Source organism: Schistocerca gregaria, chromosome 2, assembly GCF_023897955.1.
Source record: "Schistocerca gregaria isolate iqSchGreg1 chromosome 2, iqSchGreg1.2, whole genome shotgun sequence".
Classification (NCBI taxonomy): Eukaryota; Metazoa; Arthropoda; class Insecta; order Orthoptera; family Acrididae; genus Schistocerca; species Schistocerca gregaria.
Genome location: NC_064921.1, coordinates 293284269 through 293303533, shown reverse-complemented (window position 1 = coordinate 293303533; position 19265 = coordinate 293284269). Strand labels below are relative to the sequence as shown.

Here is a 19265-nt window from a genome sequence, read left to right as displayed (position 1 = left end):
TTTCTTGTTTCATGAATAGTGGGTCATCCTGTCACACACCATCTGGCTAACTAATTCACTCAATCGTAATCCTAACGAAAATGTCTGGGGCTATTTGGAACTGCTAGTGGAAGCATAGCAGTCATCATGCCTGTGATCTGGTAGTTTTATAGGAACTAATTATCAATGAGTTGCATCTCTGCTGGCAAAATGTTATACATTTTTGCACCACACTATAAAATTCCTCTTTGAGTCGTCAACAGGACTGTACATGTAAATTATTTTTGCTTCTAATTAACCCTCTCCAACCTGTAACTATGGGCTCTCATTTCATCCCTTAATAGAGTCATCTTTTGCAAACACACTGATATAAGTGCACACATTCACAGTTGTTAGAATTCTGAGCCCCATAAAGAGAATATGATAGTGATCCATTATACATATAATTAATTTTTGTGTGTCAAAAAATGTAACTAAAATCTAGAGGACATCTTCATATAAGCAAACCATATGATACACCACATGAATGTGTGATCAATATCTCTCAGTATCCACATGAGTTAGGAGGCCTGTGATTTTTTTTTGCAGCCATGGCAGATAAATTGGTGCCAATTAAACCTGGATTTGACAGAAAACTGAAAATTCTAATGTAAGGAGGAAGGAATTTTTTTATTAAATCTCAGCATTAGTATTCCAATGAAAACATTTCCTTTTGGTGGTTGGACAGCAAGTACATCTCTTGTAGATATACTTGTAGCTTTAATTTTATTCCCAAGTGCTGTCACTATACTCAGTATTAGTCATTAAATTCCCCTGAAACTTGATGTTTTGTAGAAATGTCCTTTTGAGTTACTATGTCCTTTATTGATTTAGGCATATTGGTAGCTCTTTCTCTGTACTATTCATTTATTCCATGGGTCTTTCTACATCCCCATCTAGCTACTTATTCTAGAAATAATATTAAAATAGTTGAAATTTATATCAAATTTTGCGTAGGTGAAATGAAAAATGGAAAGATTACCACACAGATCTATGCCCCTCATGGCTGAAAAAAATTACATAAGTCTCATTTCTGAAATATTTTTTGTGTGCATTCTCAATATTTTAGTGATTATTTTTAAATCGCACTGCTTGATAATACAGCAAAACAGTACACTTTTAGTCTGTTGTGTAAGATGGCAAAATATGCAAAAACTTGATAATCCAGTTTATGAAGCAAAATCAGTTTTGCAGTTTTCCATGATCCAAATGAACACTGGCAAAATTAATTTTACATATAAGGCATCACATAATTTAAAGTATAATTTTTCAGAACAATTTATTTTAACAAAATAATGAGTGAGTTTGGTGACATGTAAGACCGATGTACACAGTCTTTTGCTAAGACTATGTGTAAATTTGAATGTGCTGTTGAAATTACTCTCATAGTTGTATGCAAAAATCTAGATTTGCTTGTTCTTTTTTGAAGTCTCCTGTGCTTTCAGCATTTGAATTTCATAACCTGAAATCAATAAGGTGGTTATTGTTTACACTAAGAAATATAATGAGCCAGTGTTAAAAGATGATGTCAACATAAATGCTATGCAGAAAAAAATATGGATATTTACCCCAAATTCTTGTACTCAAATATTCACCAAATGCGTAAGTCACCAGTGTCCATACATATATTAGAAGTACTAAGGAAATACGTAGTGGCCAGGTAGATGTTATAAATATTGGGTAGAGCCATACTCCATCAAAGTAGTATGTTGAAAAGAAGCTGAAATTATGAAAGATAATAGTTTAATTTTGTCTGTGAATAATGATTTATGGAGTGATCATGTGTTTCATGCTGGATTATGTCTCACATTTTTAAAAGTATAGTTTTAAGAACCACATCCTGCAGAGGAATATTCAGAATTAAGAAAATAGTAAAAATTGTGTGTTAATTAATTTATTATTATATCCAAATCCACATCATATTGGCTATTGACAATCATTAATTCACATTTGATTGTAATCAGGAGTTTAACTTTGTTGGTAAATTGCAGAGAATCATGGACAATAATTGTTTGTGCAAGTGGCAGTGACTTTCTCAAGGGATACTTAACACAACTGATAATGTTGCACATGACAGCAAATAGACCTGGTAGTTAGACCAGAAACTGCTTTCACACAGAGTTCATAAAATTTGTTTGGAGCTTTTGCTAATATTCCACAGTTTTTGTTGTTGTTCAAACATCATAATAAGGCCAGTCGAAGTGAGGTGGCTTAGAGATTTTATCCAGTACAAGGAATAATGATTAGGAAAAAAATTAATTTTTTCTTGCTGTCAGTGAGCTTAAAAAATTATTAAAGGGTGAAAGAAGCTGCAATTTGCCATTGAACTAACTGTACTCATTGATATGACCTCTTTTTAAACTGAAGATAGAGTGAATTAATACTTTTCACTTCATTTCATTTCTAGAAGGATCAGCCACTATGGTCATACTGTAAAAACTCAGTTACCAGAAAGACATGTTTAAATTTCTGAATAATTTTACAAATTAATGTACATTATTATAATATTAGCAGAAATGAAATGCAGTAAAGTTGTATAACCAAAAACTTCAACAATATTTTGTTGTGGAATAATAAACATCATGGTGTTGCTTGTACTGTAATAATACAGAAAACAGAGATTTGTTTAAGATGCAGCAGCTTAAAAATAAGTTGGCAGGATTTAATAGAAATTAATGGAGAGTCTTTGGACATGAGTACATTAAAACTGATGTTTTGCAGATAATGGACATTGAAAAATGCGTACATGGGGACAGGTCCTATCGCCCTATTGGAAGTGTACCCATCCATTTCCTTAAAATAGAGCTCTAGAATTCGTTCACTGACAGGATATTAAAATAGCAATACATGTGATATAATCCATGCCCTAATAATGTCAGGTTGACAAATCTGTGTGGCATAGGATCATGAAAATATTATACAGACATTCCGGTGTTACCGTTAGTGTGTGGTCATGCATTGTGTGCTGGAAAATATTTCTGAATTCCCTGCTATGCAACAGTCATCAAAAGGGCCTCTGACATCCAAGTGGCCATCATCAGTGACCAGTAGTCCCATTATCTTCAAGGAACTATGCCTATCATTAATATCAATCTGGTTTCATTCAAATGCTTTCCAGCATGCTCTTTCTTGATACTGTTAAACACAGAAGTGGCAAACGATATAAGTCTTGTATCAGGAAATAATACACCACTTGTCGTTATGCTGTCCACTTAAAAATGCTTTTTTTGTACATGATGAATATAATCTTATTACTACCTCTGCGTGGAAGGTGTATATTGGGCATTTGTATCAGTTTGAGCTTGTTGGTGTCTCTTTCAACCACTTGCTAAAAATGGCCAAAACATTCTCATTATGTACACCTGCCCTCATATAACGAACCATAGTTCTGTATTTATCAGAGGAACTGAAAAAAAAAAATAGTCTTAAGTGGTAAGACATACAGAAATATGATCAGCTATATCATATAGCCTAAATGATGTATTTGCCACCCTTTAAACACTGTTAAGCAGTTGAACACTTGTTGACATCAATGTATACTCAGATTACTTGGTAGTACTCTTCACAAATTAAAGCAGAGCCTCAAATTGTCAATGTTGCACTTATTCTTATCAACAGCACGTTCTGTGTGCAACTCTTGAACATTCCAAGAAATCTAATGGACATTAGGGTTTAGAAATCTAATGGAGTATGAAATGCAAGGACAGTTAATGAATGAATTTAAAAACAACTATAAAATAGAGACACAATGATCTTTTATGCACAATGCAGTGCTTTAGTGTTAGTATAAGTTCATAAATTTAGTGTTTAAAGTTAAAGATAGGTGCGAAATTCTTTTTGCACAGGAATAATTAGTGGCTCAGAACCCAATTCTGGGAGGCTATCATTAAGGGGTGGTTTCATGGTGGATACTACATGAAATGTTGCCAGTAGACAACTCAATTTTCTGTGTAATTTGAATTTATTTATTAGTTCAGTAAATAAGAATTATCAGTCTGATACTGAAACTGTGAGCTTTCACCAAGGGTTATGACTGAATCAACCTCCTCACCCCAATAGAAGGGCATGTCCTCAAGTAACCCATGAGAACACCATGCATTTGCCGGTTGGAGCTTAAATAAAGAGGCTCAATGTATTTTCATGAGTTTACAACTAAAGATGACCTGAAGACTGGACCAAAATACCAGATGGTATTCTTTGAATTCTCGCAGTTTCCACATATTTTGTGGAGCACTTACTATGCTGGGAAAGATTTAAATGTCTCGTATGTCCCGATCACTGTAAAGTATGTGTTAGTATGTTCAGCTAATCTGGTGCCATTCAGCCTGTTTCTCTGAGACTGAAAGATAAAGCCTGTGTGCCAGTTAGGACAATTCTAGATGATTTAAACCATCACATTGTCACAAGATGTGAAACAATGTCAATAGAAACTCTCCAGTCTACTCAGTTGTACCCACATGAGTGACTCCAAATACATATTGTGGATGACAGCTGGAATATTAAGCACCTGCTGAATTTATTTTAGGAAAGTGTTCACCACCACTTTCTATTACCAACTGAAGACATAAAATCTTTATACAAGTCCCTGAGTGTATTTGGCACTTTGTTCATAATTGTCCATTTTGATCACACATTTTTATTGTGTAATATTATATTATATATTGTTTTATGTAACTTATGCTACATATTGATATGTAATAATGTGTGATTAAGATTGGTAATTGTGAATAAACTTTGTATTATGTTTTCCTGTTTACAGTTTAAATGTGTGTCTCACAATTATAAACTTGTTAAATTATTATGAAAAGGATAGTTGCTATTCAGCATATAGCAGACATGCTGAGTCGCAGATGGGCAGAAAAAAAAAGACTGTCACAAAATAAGCTTTCAGCCAACAAAGGCCTTTGTCAAAAATAGATGACAGACACACACACACACACACACACACACACACACACACACACACACAAATGCAAAGTTGCATTTGCTTGTGTGTGTGTCTGTTGTTTATTTTTTACAAAGGTCAACAAGTTTATTTTGTGATAGTCTTTTTGTTGTACCTATCTGTGTCTCAGCATCTCTGTTATGTGGTGAGTAGCAACTATCCTTTTCATCATATTGTTACATTCCATCCTGGATTTTCCATTGTTTGATTTTAAACTTGTTAAATTTTTAGTCCATTGGGAGTTATTACTTAGGAAACTTTATAACTATAGTTCTTGTTGTAAATGTGCATTTAGTTTGAGATTCTCTGTTTCATAGCTCAGACTGCAAGAAAAGAAAACAGTCACCCCATATAATACAGTGCTGGTGAGTTGTAGTTAGAAGCCTTATTCTTGTTTTCCAGTTGTGATGTCATCTAACGTAATGTAATCACTGTGTTTATTAGTTTTAAATCAGTAGACTGCCCCTTGATTCTTTAAGGAATTGAACTCTCACTTATAAAGCATCTTGAATCCTCTGACTACTTTGCAAATGAGTTAATGTGTTAAATATTTGACATTTAGTATGCAAGTGAGTAAAAGCTTAGAACTGGTTTGAAATTATGTTTAAACTTTGTTGTATGTTTTAAACCAGTTGACTGCCCCCCCCCCCCCCCTCTCATTTTCAATACACTGGATGGCTATAGTCTGGTTAATTTGCACTCCAGTTTAAGCTAAAGCTATTTTTCACAACATCTCAATGTTGTCATATCTCCTGAACTCTGTGTCGTATAATGATATAATTTTGTAGTGTTCAGTGGTATATAAGGTTATTGTTAGCAAAATGTATTGCAAATATAGTTGATAAAAGAAGTTATGCATTGAAATGTCATGCTTGATGCTGAAATTGTACTGCAAAAATGGCCAAAATAGTGTAAAATCAAACAATGGAAAATCCAGGATGGAATGGAACAATATAGTAAAAAGTATAGTTGCTACTCACCATTAGTAAAGGTGCTGAAGGCACAACAAAAGTGATTCAGCATCTCCACTATATGGTGAGTGGAAATATTGTAAGTGATAAGCTGTCTTCCTTTTATTAGTTAGTGGGAATGCCAGTGAGGAAAAGTTTTGTAAAGGTATGAAATTATTTGTTCATTGGAAGTCACTAAATGCTGTCTGTCACAAATACTGGATTAATATATTGTGGCTAATTTACACACCATGAGTTCCACTACATTATGGCCTGTACACTGTTTCTAACTGTGATATTTGTCTTATTCTGTTAAACCATTAACATCAGCTTATTGCTCTTAATAAATAGGTCATGATAACATTAAAACAAACAAATGAACACCATCCAAAAATGCCTTGAAGGCCCAATAGTATTGCCATATCATCCTCAGCCCTTAGGTGTCACTGAATGCATATACAGAGGAGCATGTGGTCAGCACAACACTTTCCCAACCTTTGTCAGTTTTCGTGACCAGCATCACTACTTCTCAGTCAAGTAGCTCCTCAATTGGCGTAACAAGGGGTGAGAGCACTCAGCTTGCCAACAGCATGCAGTAGACCCAGACGGTGACCCATCCAAGTGCAAGTCGAGCTCAACAGTGCTTAACTTCAGTGATCTGATGGGAACCGGTGTTACCATTGCTGCAAGGCCACTGGTAAATTCATTCAGTAGTTATATGAAACATGGAAAATCAAATTTTTGTTGCCAATCACATAGACAACCTGCAACTGGGACCATGCCCCATGAGCCAGAGTAGCAACTTAGTATCACAGATTACCCTTCCTGCTAGCATGTCTAACTTTTAATTAGGACTGAAGGTGAATCTGTGTGGGGGAAAACATCAGCAAAGTGTGAACTATTGCATGATATGATCATCCACTTGAGACAGCAATTCAACTGATGTCCAAAAAAAGAGAAATCCTATTATCTAAATACTGTAATTACACTGATTAGACATGTAAGATTTTGGAGAGTGATATGCAATTGAGCTCTTCTCTATCATATGAGTAGAAATAGGAAAAAAATTACTGCATTTGTATGTAAAAAAAATGAATTGAAAAATATACTTCTTCTTAATATTTCTAAACCAAGAAATTAAATGTTTTTCAGGAGGACTTTTGTTATGATTCATCTGGATAATAACTGAATAATGGTATCTTCAACAGTTATATTTATGGTTAATAACTTAGGTGGCTTATCTTGTATATTGCACTTGTATGCATATGAGGGAGAGAACCAAGGAATGCAGAGGAATGGAGGGGATGTGTGGTAGTGACTAAAAACAAAAGGAACATTTATTAGATATCATAACTCTATTCATCTACATCTACATACATAGTCTCCAAACAACTATGAAGTGCACCATAGAGGGTATTTCCTATTACAACACTTATTAGAGCTTCATACCATTCATTTTGCATATGAAATGCAGAAAAAATGATTGTTTAAATATGTCTCTGTCTGGAGTAATTAGTCCAACCAAGTCTGTACAGTGAGATGCATGGGTGTGCTTTTGTATGTGTGTGTGTGTGTGTGTGTGTGTGTGTGTGTGAGAGAGAGAGAGAGAGAGAGAGAGAGAGAGGGTTGTAATAAATTTCTATATTCCTCAATTAATGTTGTTTTTCATATTTTGTAAGTATGTTACCACGGGGTGGACGCCATCTGTCTTCAAATAGCTGCCAGTATCTCTGTGACCCTGTACCATGGGCCAAACAAACCTGTTGCCACTTCTGCTATCCTGTGTACATGTTCAATTTCCACTGTTTGGGCTATCTGGTATGGGTCCCAAGGATGAGTCAAGGATGAGTCAGAGTGAGTGTTTTGTGAGCAGTCGTGTTTGTACACTGATTCCATTTTCCCAGTAGACTACAATGAACCAAAGCTTGGTATTATTATGAATTAACTGATTCAGTTGTGACTTAGTGCTATTATAGTAAAGAAATTTCATGTAAGAAAAGCCACGTGAAAAGGAACTTCAATGAAAAAACCTAACTATATTTAGCAATAAGTTAAGAGAGGTTGAATGGCTTTATGACAGCTGTATCTCAAGTAGTACTAACTTTAACAAATTTGTTGGTAGCTTTCTTGAAATATTTAATGAAACTTTTCCACTTAATGCCAAATGTAACAAAATTACTAGGAAGATTAAATGGATAACTCAGGGTATAAAAATTTCTAGTGCCAGAAAGAGGCAACTACATAATGAACTGAAATATAACAAAAACAGACATTTTGCTGTGCATGTGAAACATTATAAATCCATATTCAAAAAAGTTGTAAAGGCAGCAAAACAAATGGCAAACAATAAGTTTATTTTACAACATAATAGTGAGACAAAGGCAGTGTGGTCTGTTGTCAAATTCTAGTTAGGTGTTAAAGTCAGTAGTAATGAAATAACTAAGATTAAAGTAGATGATAATGTTGTTGTAAACCCAGCTCAAATATCAGAGTGTTTAAATGAATTCTTCATAAATGTAGCAAAGTCAGAAGTTGATGTAGCAGGATATCAGAGTAAAGTAAATCCCTTTGGACTCAACCAAGAAGCTGAGTGTCTCACAGATTTTAAAAAAAGTCACAATAAAGGATGTGAAAAATGTCATATTGTCATTAAAAAATAAAAATTCTGCTGGGTGGGATGGGACACCAAGTAAAGTGATTAAATCAGTATATGACATAGTAGCACCCTCGCTAGCTAAAATAATCAACCAATCTTTTGAAAAGGGGTGCTTTCCTGATGTGTTAAAATATGCTGAAGTGAGACCTCTGTTCATGAAAGGGTCGAGGGAAGATATGGGAAACTATTGTCCTATTTCTATTCTCCCAATCCTGTCAAAAGTGTCAGAGTAAGTAGCTGCAAATCAGATCAAAAATTTTATCATGAAAAATAATATTGTTGTAAGTAACCAATTTGGATTCGAACAAGGAAAAAACACACTGGATGCAGTAAATAACTTTATTGAGAAGATATGCAAATGATTGGATCAGAGGAGTAAAGTCGCAGGTATCTTCTGCAATCTTTCAAAAGCATTTGACTCAGTGAACCATGACTTGTTTATCTACAAATTAAACAAATATGGGATTTAGGACAAAGCTCTGAAATGGCTCATATCGTACTTGCACAACAGAAAGCAAAGGGTAAGTGTCACATTAAATGCAGTGAATTATTATTCTAAATGAGTACAGTATCACAAGGTGTGCTTCAAAGCTCCATGTTGGGGCCAATCCTGTTCATATTCTATGTAAATGACTTGCCCATAAATATAAATTCCCTGTCAGTTGTGTTTGCGGATGACACTTCTGTTTTAATTGAAGATGGTGCAGAAAAAATTCAGAGCTCCATTGTGAGCAGAATGGGTACTCTAGAAAACTGGTTCCAGTTAAATGGCTTGAAACTGAACATTGCAAAAACCAATATGGTACATTTCAAAACCAAACATTTGAAATGTGTGGATCTTAAAATACATCATCACAATCGTCCTATGGAAGAAGTTAACACAGTCAAATTCCTAGGACTAAATGTGGACAACAACTTAAACTGGAGTACCCATATTGAGTTCCTATCAAATAAACGAAGCAGCTTTGCATTTGCAATGCAAATACTAGCAAACTCTCTCTGACATGAGTACACAAAAAATAGCATATCACAGTTATTTTGAATCTGTCATTAGGTATGGTATCATTTTCTGGGGAAATACTGAAACTGCATAAGAAAATTATAAGATACATGTGTGGTGCACAACAAACAGAATCTTGTCACCCATTATTTCGGAACCTGCAAATCCTAACAGTTCCCTCCATATACATTTATGAAATTATAATCTGTGTACACAGCAGATAAAAATTATTTGAGGAAAATCATTTTAACCACACATACAACACAAGATATAAAAATAATTTTATGTTACCCACACACCATTTGAAATTATATGCACGAACTCCACAGTATATGGGTATGACAATATATAACAAGCTAATGGGCAAAAATATATTTAATATGAAGCCAGAGAGTCGAAAAATAAGGCTACAGCAGATTTTGTGGGATAAATGCAACTATTCAGTAGAAGAATTCATAGAGGACGACATGATAATTTGAGAAAGGGGTAATTAATTGTTAGTCTTTTATTCTATGTGTAACAAAATTGTATTGTTATTATGATACCATTTGTTAAAATCACTTGTTGTAATTAATTGTTAGTTTTTTATTGTATGTGTATTATTATATTCTATTATTGTTATCGTACCATTTGTTAAAATGTGGTGTTGTATGTATATGGTAAAATTTTACCAAAATTTTGATGTGTCTCCTGTACCTGAATCAAATGATTTGGATTATGTACGTTATGAGACAATTAAACCACAATTCACAAATTCACAATAATCACAAGTATTCACATAGATGCCAATATAGACACAAGACAAACATGGAAGTGACAAAAGGAACTGTCTAGCAGCTGCAGAAGGAACCTGCAAAGCAGGACTGCTCATCAGTTGGTAACATGGCAGCTCATATAGCCAGTTTGCTCGTAGTGGAAATTGTTGTGTACAATACAATTGTGATTTTAGTTCTGCTGCGTATTGTTGACCGCTGTTTTCTCAGAGGCATTGCGCATTACAAGGTCATGCTTAAGGTAGAAGGTGAGTTTAAATTGAGGGCTACAAAACTCATCATTTGCTATGGTTCAGTCATTGGTCACTTAAAATCAGCTGTTGAGAGAGCATATCACATTACTGTCATATCTCATGAGAGCTGCCTCCAAATAGATAGTAAAGCTAGAGAACTTAAAAACAGAAATGGACAGGTTGAAGTTACTGTAGATGTAGTGGAAATTAGTCAAGTGCAGTGGCAGGAAGAACAGGACTTCTGGTCAGGTGAGTAGAGAATTATAAATACAAAATCAAATAGGGACAATTCAGGAGTAAGTTAAATAGTGAATAGGAAAATAGGAATGTGTGTAAGCTTGCAAGTATTAAAAAAATAGCTGAAATTGCCAAATTCATAGTGTATCAGGTGGCAGTAGAAATGTACACCCCTACTGGTGCTGTAACAACTTTGCATGCACAACTAGGCACACACACAGACGAGGTTGGCAATGCATTTGTAAACAAGGAGACATGACAAAACCTGACTGTAATTTGTAAAGGGCATTTCAGGTTACTGTTTGTTGATAGTTTCTCTGACACTACAGTACACAGTTGCTATTTTCAGAAATTAGCCACTCAAGTAACATCTACTACAAATTATCAGTTGCTTTTTGCAGTACTGGTAACTACTGACAATACAGATAAAGCCGAATTAATATTTATTGTGCTTTCATCAGGCAAGCCTGCTAATGGTACCTTAATTTTTCTTCCAGTTTCACAGTATTGTGGGGTCCAATTAACATTCTCAATATAGCAATGATGAAATATGAAGAACATGGTTTCCAGCCAAATTCATCTCTTCTCCTGAGAATGTACATATGTGTCATTTGTTTGTTGATTTCCTTGACATTATATCGAGATTTCATTTGAAATTGTAGTTATGTTAGAAGAAATAGGAAATATCTGTGATGATTCCATGAATTGTGGTTTGGACGATGTCAGTTGTGCCATTAACAGTTCTGAAAAAGAATACCTAGTCTAAAAAAAATGTACTGCAACAGCTTTCAGTAACAAAGAAAAGGCAGTGAATAGCAAAGTTTCACATTGTGGCTCTAACAAGATAGAGTTTGTTAAATGGAGGATGGAAAAAATGCTTGAAATTATACAATGTGCGAAGGTCTTTTCATTTCTTAAAATCAGGGCGTGAATTGTACAAATGGAAGAATGAATTACATGAAGTAAAAAATATGTGCAAAATGGAAATCTGAAACTGTTTGAATGAGAAACTGTTTGAAAGAGGCTGTGCGCCATTACCGATGGAGATCTATGAGACTGGGCCTCCAAATTGCATCTGATACAGACATTGCTAATTTCCAGGATTCATCAACCTGGCTATGCAGATTCAAGAAATTATACAGAATAGGAAGTCACAAACTTATCAAATTTATGTCATTTAAACATGTGCAGCAGCTGCCAGTGATAGACAATGCTATAGAGAAATTCATAGCTAACATGAAGACCAAACTTGCTGTTATTCCCGCAACTGCTGTTTATAATGCTGATTCATGAAAGAACTGCATACACTCTGCACTTTATTATTTTAGTGTGAAAAAAAGACAGAGTTGGTTGCCCAATCAGTGAATGCAATGAAACATTCTTATACGATAATGACAGTGATAAGTATGAGTGGTTTCCACAGCTGTATATCTGTCTTCAAGAACCACAAGGCAAATCAGGGCCAAAAATAAAAATAAAAATGGCTGTTTAGTTGCAAAAATCTCATAATCCATGTATCAAAATCTGGAAAAATGGGAAAGAATAATTTGCAACATTTCGTACAAAATGTATTTCTGCCAGCTGCAGAAACTAATTTATTGCGTTTGTTGGATACATGGTCTGGACATAACCACACCCATGTTTTTGTGGTAGATGATGAAAAAACTGTAGATGTAATGTGGATTTTGCCTGGAACTACTAGCGCGAAAGTGGAAAGAATTTTTCAGGAAATTATCAGATAAGATAATTTCTGATAAATCTCTTCATTTCAGGTTTATCAGCAAGACCATATTCTTAAGCTCCAGTCATTTGTGCATACCAGTTTTCTTTGCCATGTTTACAAGTTTGATTAAGTATGCCTGATATGCAGCGCAATATGCAGAACAATGGCCGGGAACATTTCTGACTCCATTCCAATTCTGTATAAGTAAAACTAGTGGTTACCATGAAGTGCCTGAATGCATCAATTTTGCCTTTGTTCAATGTGCCTGTTGCAAGAAAAATGTTTCCATTCAATAGACACCACATTTTTGTGCCCACTACAGGGAATAAACAAACAACTGTTTGACTGATAGTCTAATGTACAACATTCAAACATTATTATAAGGAATGGCCTACCAAGTTACAAGTCCTCATTGATGGAAGTCATCTGCGACATCAAACACTGCCATGATTTTGTTCCCTTTGCTAGCCCCTTTTACCAGGATTACATGTGAAAGAATTGAACTGTTGATATCAAGCTACTCAAAAAATTGTTTGTATAGTTTAAGCCAGGTTTTCACCAGAGAAAACAAACTAACAAGCACAAGCAAAAGAGAATTGTGTCTGGGGTACCCAGTAGGCCTCTTGCAGGTCTTTCAACTGGATGCCACGGCAGCTACTTACACATCCGTAAATTCCCCAGTTACCTAACTGGAAAATGAAGACCTGCAGTTTAATGTGGAATCCTAATCTCATGTCTTTCATCGCCACTCCAACATCTGTGAGAATGAATGCTTGGTTAAAAATCATAGATCTTACATGCATAATGAAAACGTTACCTGTGTCACCTCTTGAGATGATACTCTATGTGGGCAATTAATGTTCTGTTTATAAATTTCCCCTCAACGGTAATGAGAAGCCACAGAAAAATGGCAGCCAACATATAAGGAAAGTTCTGGACCAGTCCTAAGGAGAGATGGAGATGCAATTCTGTGTAAAGTGCATGATCTCCACACATCTCATGTTTCCATGCAAATTGAGACACTTAAATTCTTCCTCCGCTGTGCCATTTTGCATACTCCATCAAGAACAGTGCACTTGCCATGCAAAAAAATCCTCATGGAATAGCAAAGTTACAAATTGTGGCTCTAACAAGATAGAGTTGTATCCTGTATGCTGAATATTAGCTCCAAAAACTAGTAACACAGCTTTCATAGGCAACGTTTGCTACCTCATGTTCTCTCTCCTTTCCTCTAGTATAAATGATTCTACACATATACAAGTGAATGGTAGTAAATTTTCTGCAAATGTTCATTTGCATGTGTTCATTTCCATTCACTCCATTATAAAGAAGGCTTTAGGTGCTTAAAATTGGTGCCTGTGAACTTTGGATAATTCTGCTCTGCAGCACTGAGTGAATGATTTGCCAAGTTGCGTGCTACGTGGGCAGAGCTGTACAAATGCTGTTATAAGCTGTTTTTCAAGCAGAAAAAATGTGTAACTTCAAATTTTTTTACAAAATACTTGCAGTGCATTTTAGCAGCTAAAATTTTGGCAGTGCATTTCTTTCATTGTTTTTTTCCTGTGTATAAAATTTCAGGATGGTTTTCCACATTTCTTATTGGACCATTCCCTTGTCAGTGTATCATTACCTCCAGAAGAATTCATTGCGTGGAGTACAGTAGAAGACATGCACCCTCCTCAGATCCAGTCAGCTTCCTGGGCATCTGAAAAAAAGCTTAAGAGTACAAGTTCCAGTTCCACTGTGACTTTTATGGCCTGCCAAAGAAACATAAAGAAGACCTTCCACTTCATCCATTTATGAAGAGTATGGGAGCCCCAATACACAATCCAGCAAAACATTTGGTTTCTCTTTTGAGCCTTTTGGTAGGGAAATATGAACACCATACTCAAAATTCAGAAGATTTTACATGACAACTGAAGAACCTTCATCTCAAACCGCAAATATGTTACTGAGTTTCAGTGTTGTGTCTTTATTCGCACAAGTGACGTTGGTGGATTCAGTACAACTCACAGGAGGAGGAGGAAATTAGTGTTTAATGTCCTGTTGACAACAAGGGTATATTAGAGATGGACCATAAACTCAGATTAGGGAGGGACAAGGAAGGAAACTGGGTGTGCCCTTACAAAGGAACAATCCTGGCATTTGCTTGAAGTGATTTAGGGAAATCATGGAAATCCTAGATCAGGGTGGCCATATGTGGGTTTGAACTGTCAGCCACCTGAATGCAAGTCCAGTGTGCTAAACACTGTGCTATCTCACTTGGTCACCTCATAGGGACTAAGCTGAAAGAAGACATCTTACATCTTTTCAAACATGTGCTTAATTTAACTTATTTTGTGTTTTTACAGCCAATATTTTGAGTAAACTGATGGTTTTCCTGTGGGTAGATCCCTGTCTACTGTAGTAGGTAAACTTTTTGTGGAAGACTTCAAGGACAAAGCTCTTCAGTCAGCAGTTTTGAAACCTAAATATTTTTGGAGATAACCAGACAATATGTTTGTATTAAGGCTACAAGGAACAGTAATGCTTCCTTCATTTTTGGAATATCTTAAAACTCCCTCTGTACAACAATCTTCTTCACTATGGAAGTGAAGAAAAATGGAGTCCCATTTCTTGATGACATGATTCATATGAAAGAAGATGACTCCTTGGATCACAGCGTGTTTCATAAACCAACACACACCAATCTATATCTATGAGCTATAAGGGTCATCAACACCCCAATGCAGTGGTGTATTATGGAATCTTGTTCATAGGCTAGAACTGTCTCAGATCCAGAGAGCTTATCAGGAGAGCTTAGCCATTTCCACTATTATTATTATTATTTAATGGATACACTGCTAAGCATATTCAAATTGCATTTTGACCAGCATGCTCTAAACCTCAAGAACAGCCAGAAGACATGGAAAACTCCACAAGGATGGTTTTTCTGTTTTTGTACTTTATGTTGATGGCATCTGCTTTAAGATCAGCAGCAATGCCTCCTTCATTTTTGTTAAATATCTCCCTCCACACAACCTTTTGCTTCACCATGGAAGTGGAGAAAAATGAAGAACCCTATATACACTCCTGGAAATTGAAATAAGAACACCGTGAACTCATTGTCCCAGGAAGGGGAAACTTTATTGACACATTCCTGGGGTCAGATACATCACATGATCACACTGACAGAACCACAGGCACATAGACACAGGCAACAGAGCATGCACAATGTCGGCACTAGTACAGTGTATATCCACCTTTCGCAGCAATGCAGGCTGCTATTCTCCCATGGAGACGATCGTAGAGATGCTGGATGTAGTCCTGTGGAACGGCTCGCCATGCCATTTCCACCTGGCACCTCAGTTGGACCAGCGTTCGTGCTGGACGTGCAGACTGCTTGAGACGACGCTTCATCCAGTCCCAAACATGCTCAATGGGGGACAGATCCGGAGATCTTGCTGGCCAGGGTAGTTGACTTACACCTTCTAGAGCACGTTGGGTGGCACGGGATACATGCGGACGTGCATTATCCTGTTGGAACAGCAAGTTCCCTTGCCGGTCTAGGAATGGTAGAACGATGGGTTCGATGACGGTTTGGATGTACCGTGCACTATTCAGTGTCCCCTCGACAATCACCAGAGGTGTACGGCCAGTGTAGGAGATCGCTCCCCACACCATAATGCCGAGTGTTGGCCCTGTGTGCCTCGGTCGTATGCAGTCCTGATTGTGGCGCTCACCTGCACGGCGCCAAACACGCATACGACCATCATTGGCACCAAGGCAGAAGCGACTCTCATCGCTGAAGACGACACGTCTCCATTTGTCCCTCCATTCACGCCTATCGCGACAGCACTGGAGGCGGGCTGCACGATGTTGGGGCATGAGCGGAAGACGGCCTAACGGTGTGTGGGACCGTAGCCCAGCTTCATGGAGACGGTTGCGAATGGTCCTCGCCGATACCCCAGGAGCAACAGTGTCCCTAATTTGCTGGGAAGTGGCGGTGCGGTCCCCTACGGCACTGCGTGGGATCCTACGGTCTTGGCGTGCATCCGTGTGTCGCTGCGGTCCGGTACCAGGTCGACGGGCACGTGCACCTTCCGCCAACCACTGGCGACAACATCGATGTACTGTGGAGACCTCACACCCCACGTGTTGAGCAATTCGGCGGTATGTCCACCCGGCCTCCCGCTTGCCCACTATACGCCCTCGCTCAAAGTCCGTCAACTGCACATACGGTTCACGTCCATGCTGTCGCGGCATGCTACCAGTGTTAAAGACTGCGATGGAGCTCCATATGCCACGGCAAACTGGCTGACACTGACAGCGGCGGTGCACAAATGCTGCGCAGCTAGCGCCATTCGACGGCCAACACCGCGGTTACTGGTGTGTCCGCTGTGCCGTGAGTGTGATCATTGCTTGTACAGCCCTCTCGCAGTGTCCAGAGCAAGTATGGTGGGTCTGACACACCGGTGTCAATGTGTTCTTTTTTCCATTTCCAGGAGTGTAGATGTCATGTTACGTAGAAAAGAAGATGGCTCCTTGGGTCACAGTGTGTTTTAGGAAACAACACACACTGATATATATATATATATATATATATATATATATATATATATATATATATATATATATATATATATATATATAACGACGATGTAATAAAACAGAAAGAAACTTCCACATGGGAAAAATATATTAAAAACAAAGATTCCAAGACTTACCAAGCGGGAAAGCGCCGGCAGACAGGCACATGAACAAAACACACAAACACACACACAGAATTACGAGCTTTCGCAACTGGCAGTTGCTTCGTCAGGAAAGAGGGAAGGAGAGGGAAAAATGAAAGGATGTGGGTTTTAAGGGAGAGGGTAAGGAGTCATTTCAATCCCGGGAGCGGCCTTTAAATATGTCTGCTTGTGTCTGTGTATGTGCGGATGGATATGTGTGTGTGTGTGTGTGCGAGTGTACACCTGTCCTTTTTTTTCCCCTAAGGGAAGTCTTTCCGCTCCCGGGATTGGAATGACTCCTTACCCTCTCCCTTAAAACCCACATCCTTTCATTTTTCCCTCTCCTTCCCTCTTTCCTGACGAAGCAACTGCCAGTTGCGAAAGCTCGTAATTCTGTGTGTGTGTTTGTGTGTTTTGTTCATGTGCCTGTCTGCCGGCGCTTTCCCGCTTGGTAAGTCTTGGAATCTTTGTTTTTAATATATATATATATATATATATATATATGGGCTATAAGCTGTCATCAAGTATCCCTATGCGATGGTGTACTATGAACTCTTGTTCATAGGGATAGAGCTATCTCAGTTCCAGAGAGCTTGTCAGCAGAGCTTAGCTATCTCTAATGTGTGTTTGTTTGAAACAGATACTCTAATAAGCATATTTGAAATATATTCTGACTAGCCATACACTGAACGCCAAGAGTAGCCAGAAGAAATGGGGAATGTCACAAGGATAATTTTTCAACCTTATATTGATAGCATGTCTTTTAAGAACAGCAAGCTGTTTGGCTGAAAGAAAATGATGCTAGGTTCTGTTAAAGATGATCTAGGTCTTGCGATGTTAAGCTGCTTCTTTATCATTATATTGATTGGCAAGGTAAAGTTTACTTCGGAACTACAATTTACTAGTGTCCAGATTTGCTCACCTTGTTATTTTTTCACACTTGAAAATATTTCTCGAACAGACTTTGTTTCTCAAACCACTGCAGTTATTGCTAGATGTCAATAGTACAAGAGCACCAAAATTGTTGAAATAAATATGATGTTTCTCATAAGCAATATTTTGTTTATTGTACTGTCATTTATATCTACATCTACATATATTCTCTACTAGCCACCAAGCAGTGTGTGCTGGAGGGCACTATTCCTGCCAAAGTCAATATCCACCCCCCCTTTCCATTGATCGATTGTGGAAGGGAAAAATGACTGTCTGAATGCCTCAGTACAACCTCTAATTTCCCTTATCTTTGAATGGTGATCATTGCACAATTTGAAAGTTGGTAGTAATAATATATGCTCTACATCCTCAGCGAAGATTGGATTTTGGAATTAGTGAGTTTCCCCTTCTGTTTAGCATGTCATCTATCTGCAATTGTGTCCCACTTCAATTTTTCTATGAGATTTGTAACACTCTCATGATGGCTAAATGTACCCGTCATGAATATTGCTGCTCTTCTTTGGACCTTCTCAATGTCATGAGTCAGACCCAACTGGTAAGGGTCCCATACAGATGAACAATACTTTAAGACTGGATTAACTAATGTATTGTAAGCAATTTCCTTTGTTGAAGGACTGCATCACTTCAGGACTACCAATAAACTGCAATCTAGAGTTCGCCTTACCCATTACTTGTGTAATCTGATCGTTCCATTTGAGATCATTTCAAACAGTCACACCCAGATACTTGACAGATGTTACCACTTCCAAAGACTGGGCATTTATTTTGCACTCATACATTGATAGGGATATTCACTTTGTTATATGCAGTAGGTTACACTAAGTAATATTGAGAGATAACTGCCAGTCATTACACCGTGCATTTATTTTCTGCAAAGCCTCATTGATTTGTTCACAACTTTTGTGTGATACTACTTTCCTGTAGATTAGAGCATCATCAGCAAACAGTCTAATGCCACTGTCAATACCATCAACCAGAACATTTATGTAAATTGCAAAAACCAGCGGACCTATTATGCTTCCCTGGGGCACACCTGATGTTACGCTTGTTTCTGTTGAGGTCTC

The 19265-nt window shown here is 37.2% G+C and overlaps 1 protein-coding gene across 1 annotated transcript in view; it reads right to left on the bottom strand.

Moving 5' to 3' along the window:
• Positions 1-629: 629 nt before the first annotated feature.
• LOC126336903 (androgen-dependent TFPI-regulating protein-like) overlaps positions 630-19265 on the bottom strand; it is an 84954-nt gene continuing 66318 nt past the window's right edge. The window contains exons 4-5 of the mRNA XM_050001030.1: positions 1587-1738; positions 630-1480 (exon numbers count right to left, since the gene is read on the bottom strand). Coding sequence (XP_049856987.1) covers positions 1422-1480; positions 1587-1738 — 211 coding nt within the window. The 3' untranslated portion in view covers positions 630-1421. The remainder of the gene's footprint in view (positions 1481-1586; positions 1739-19265) is intronic.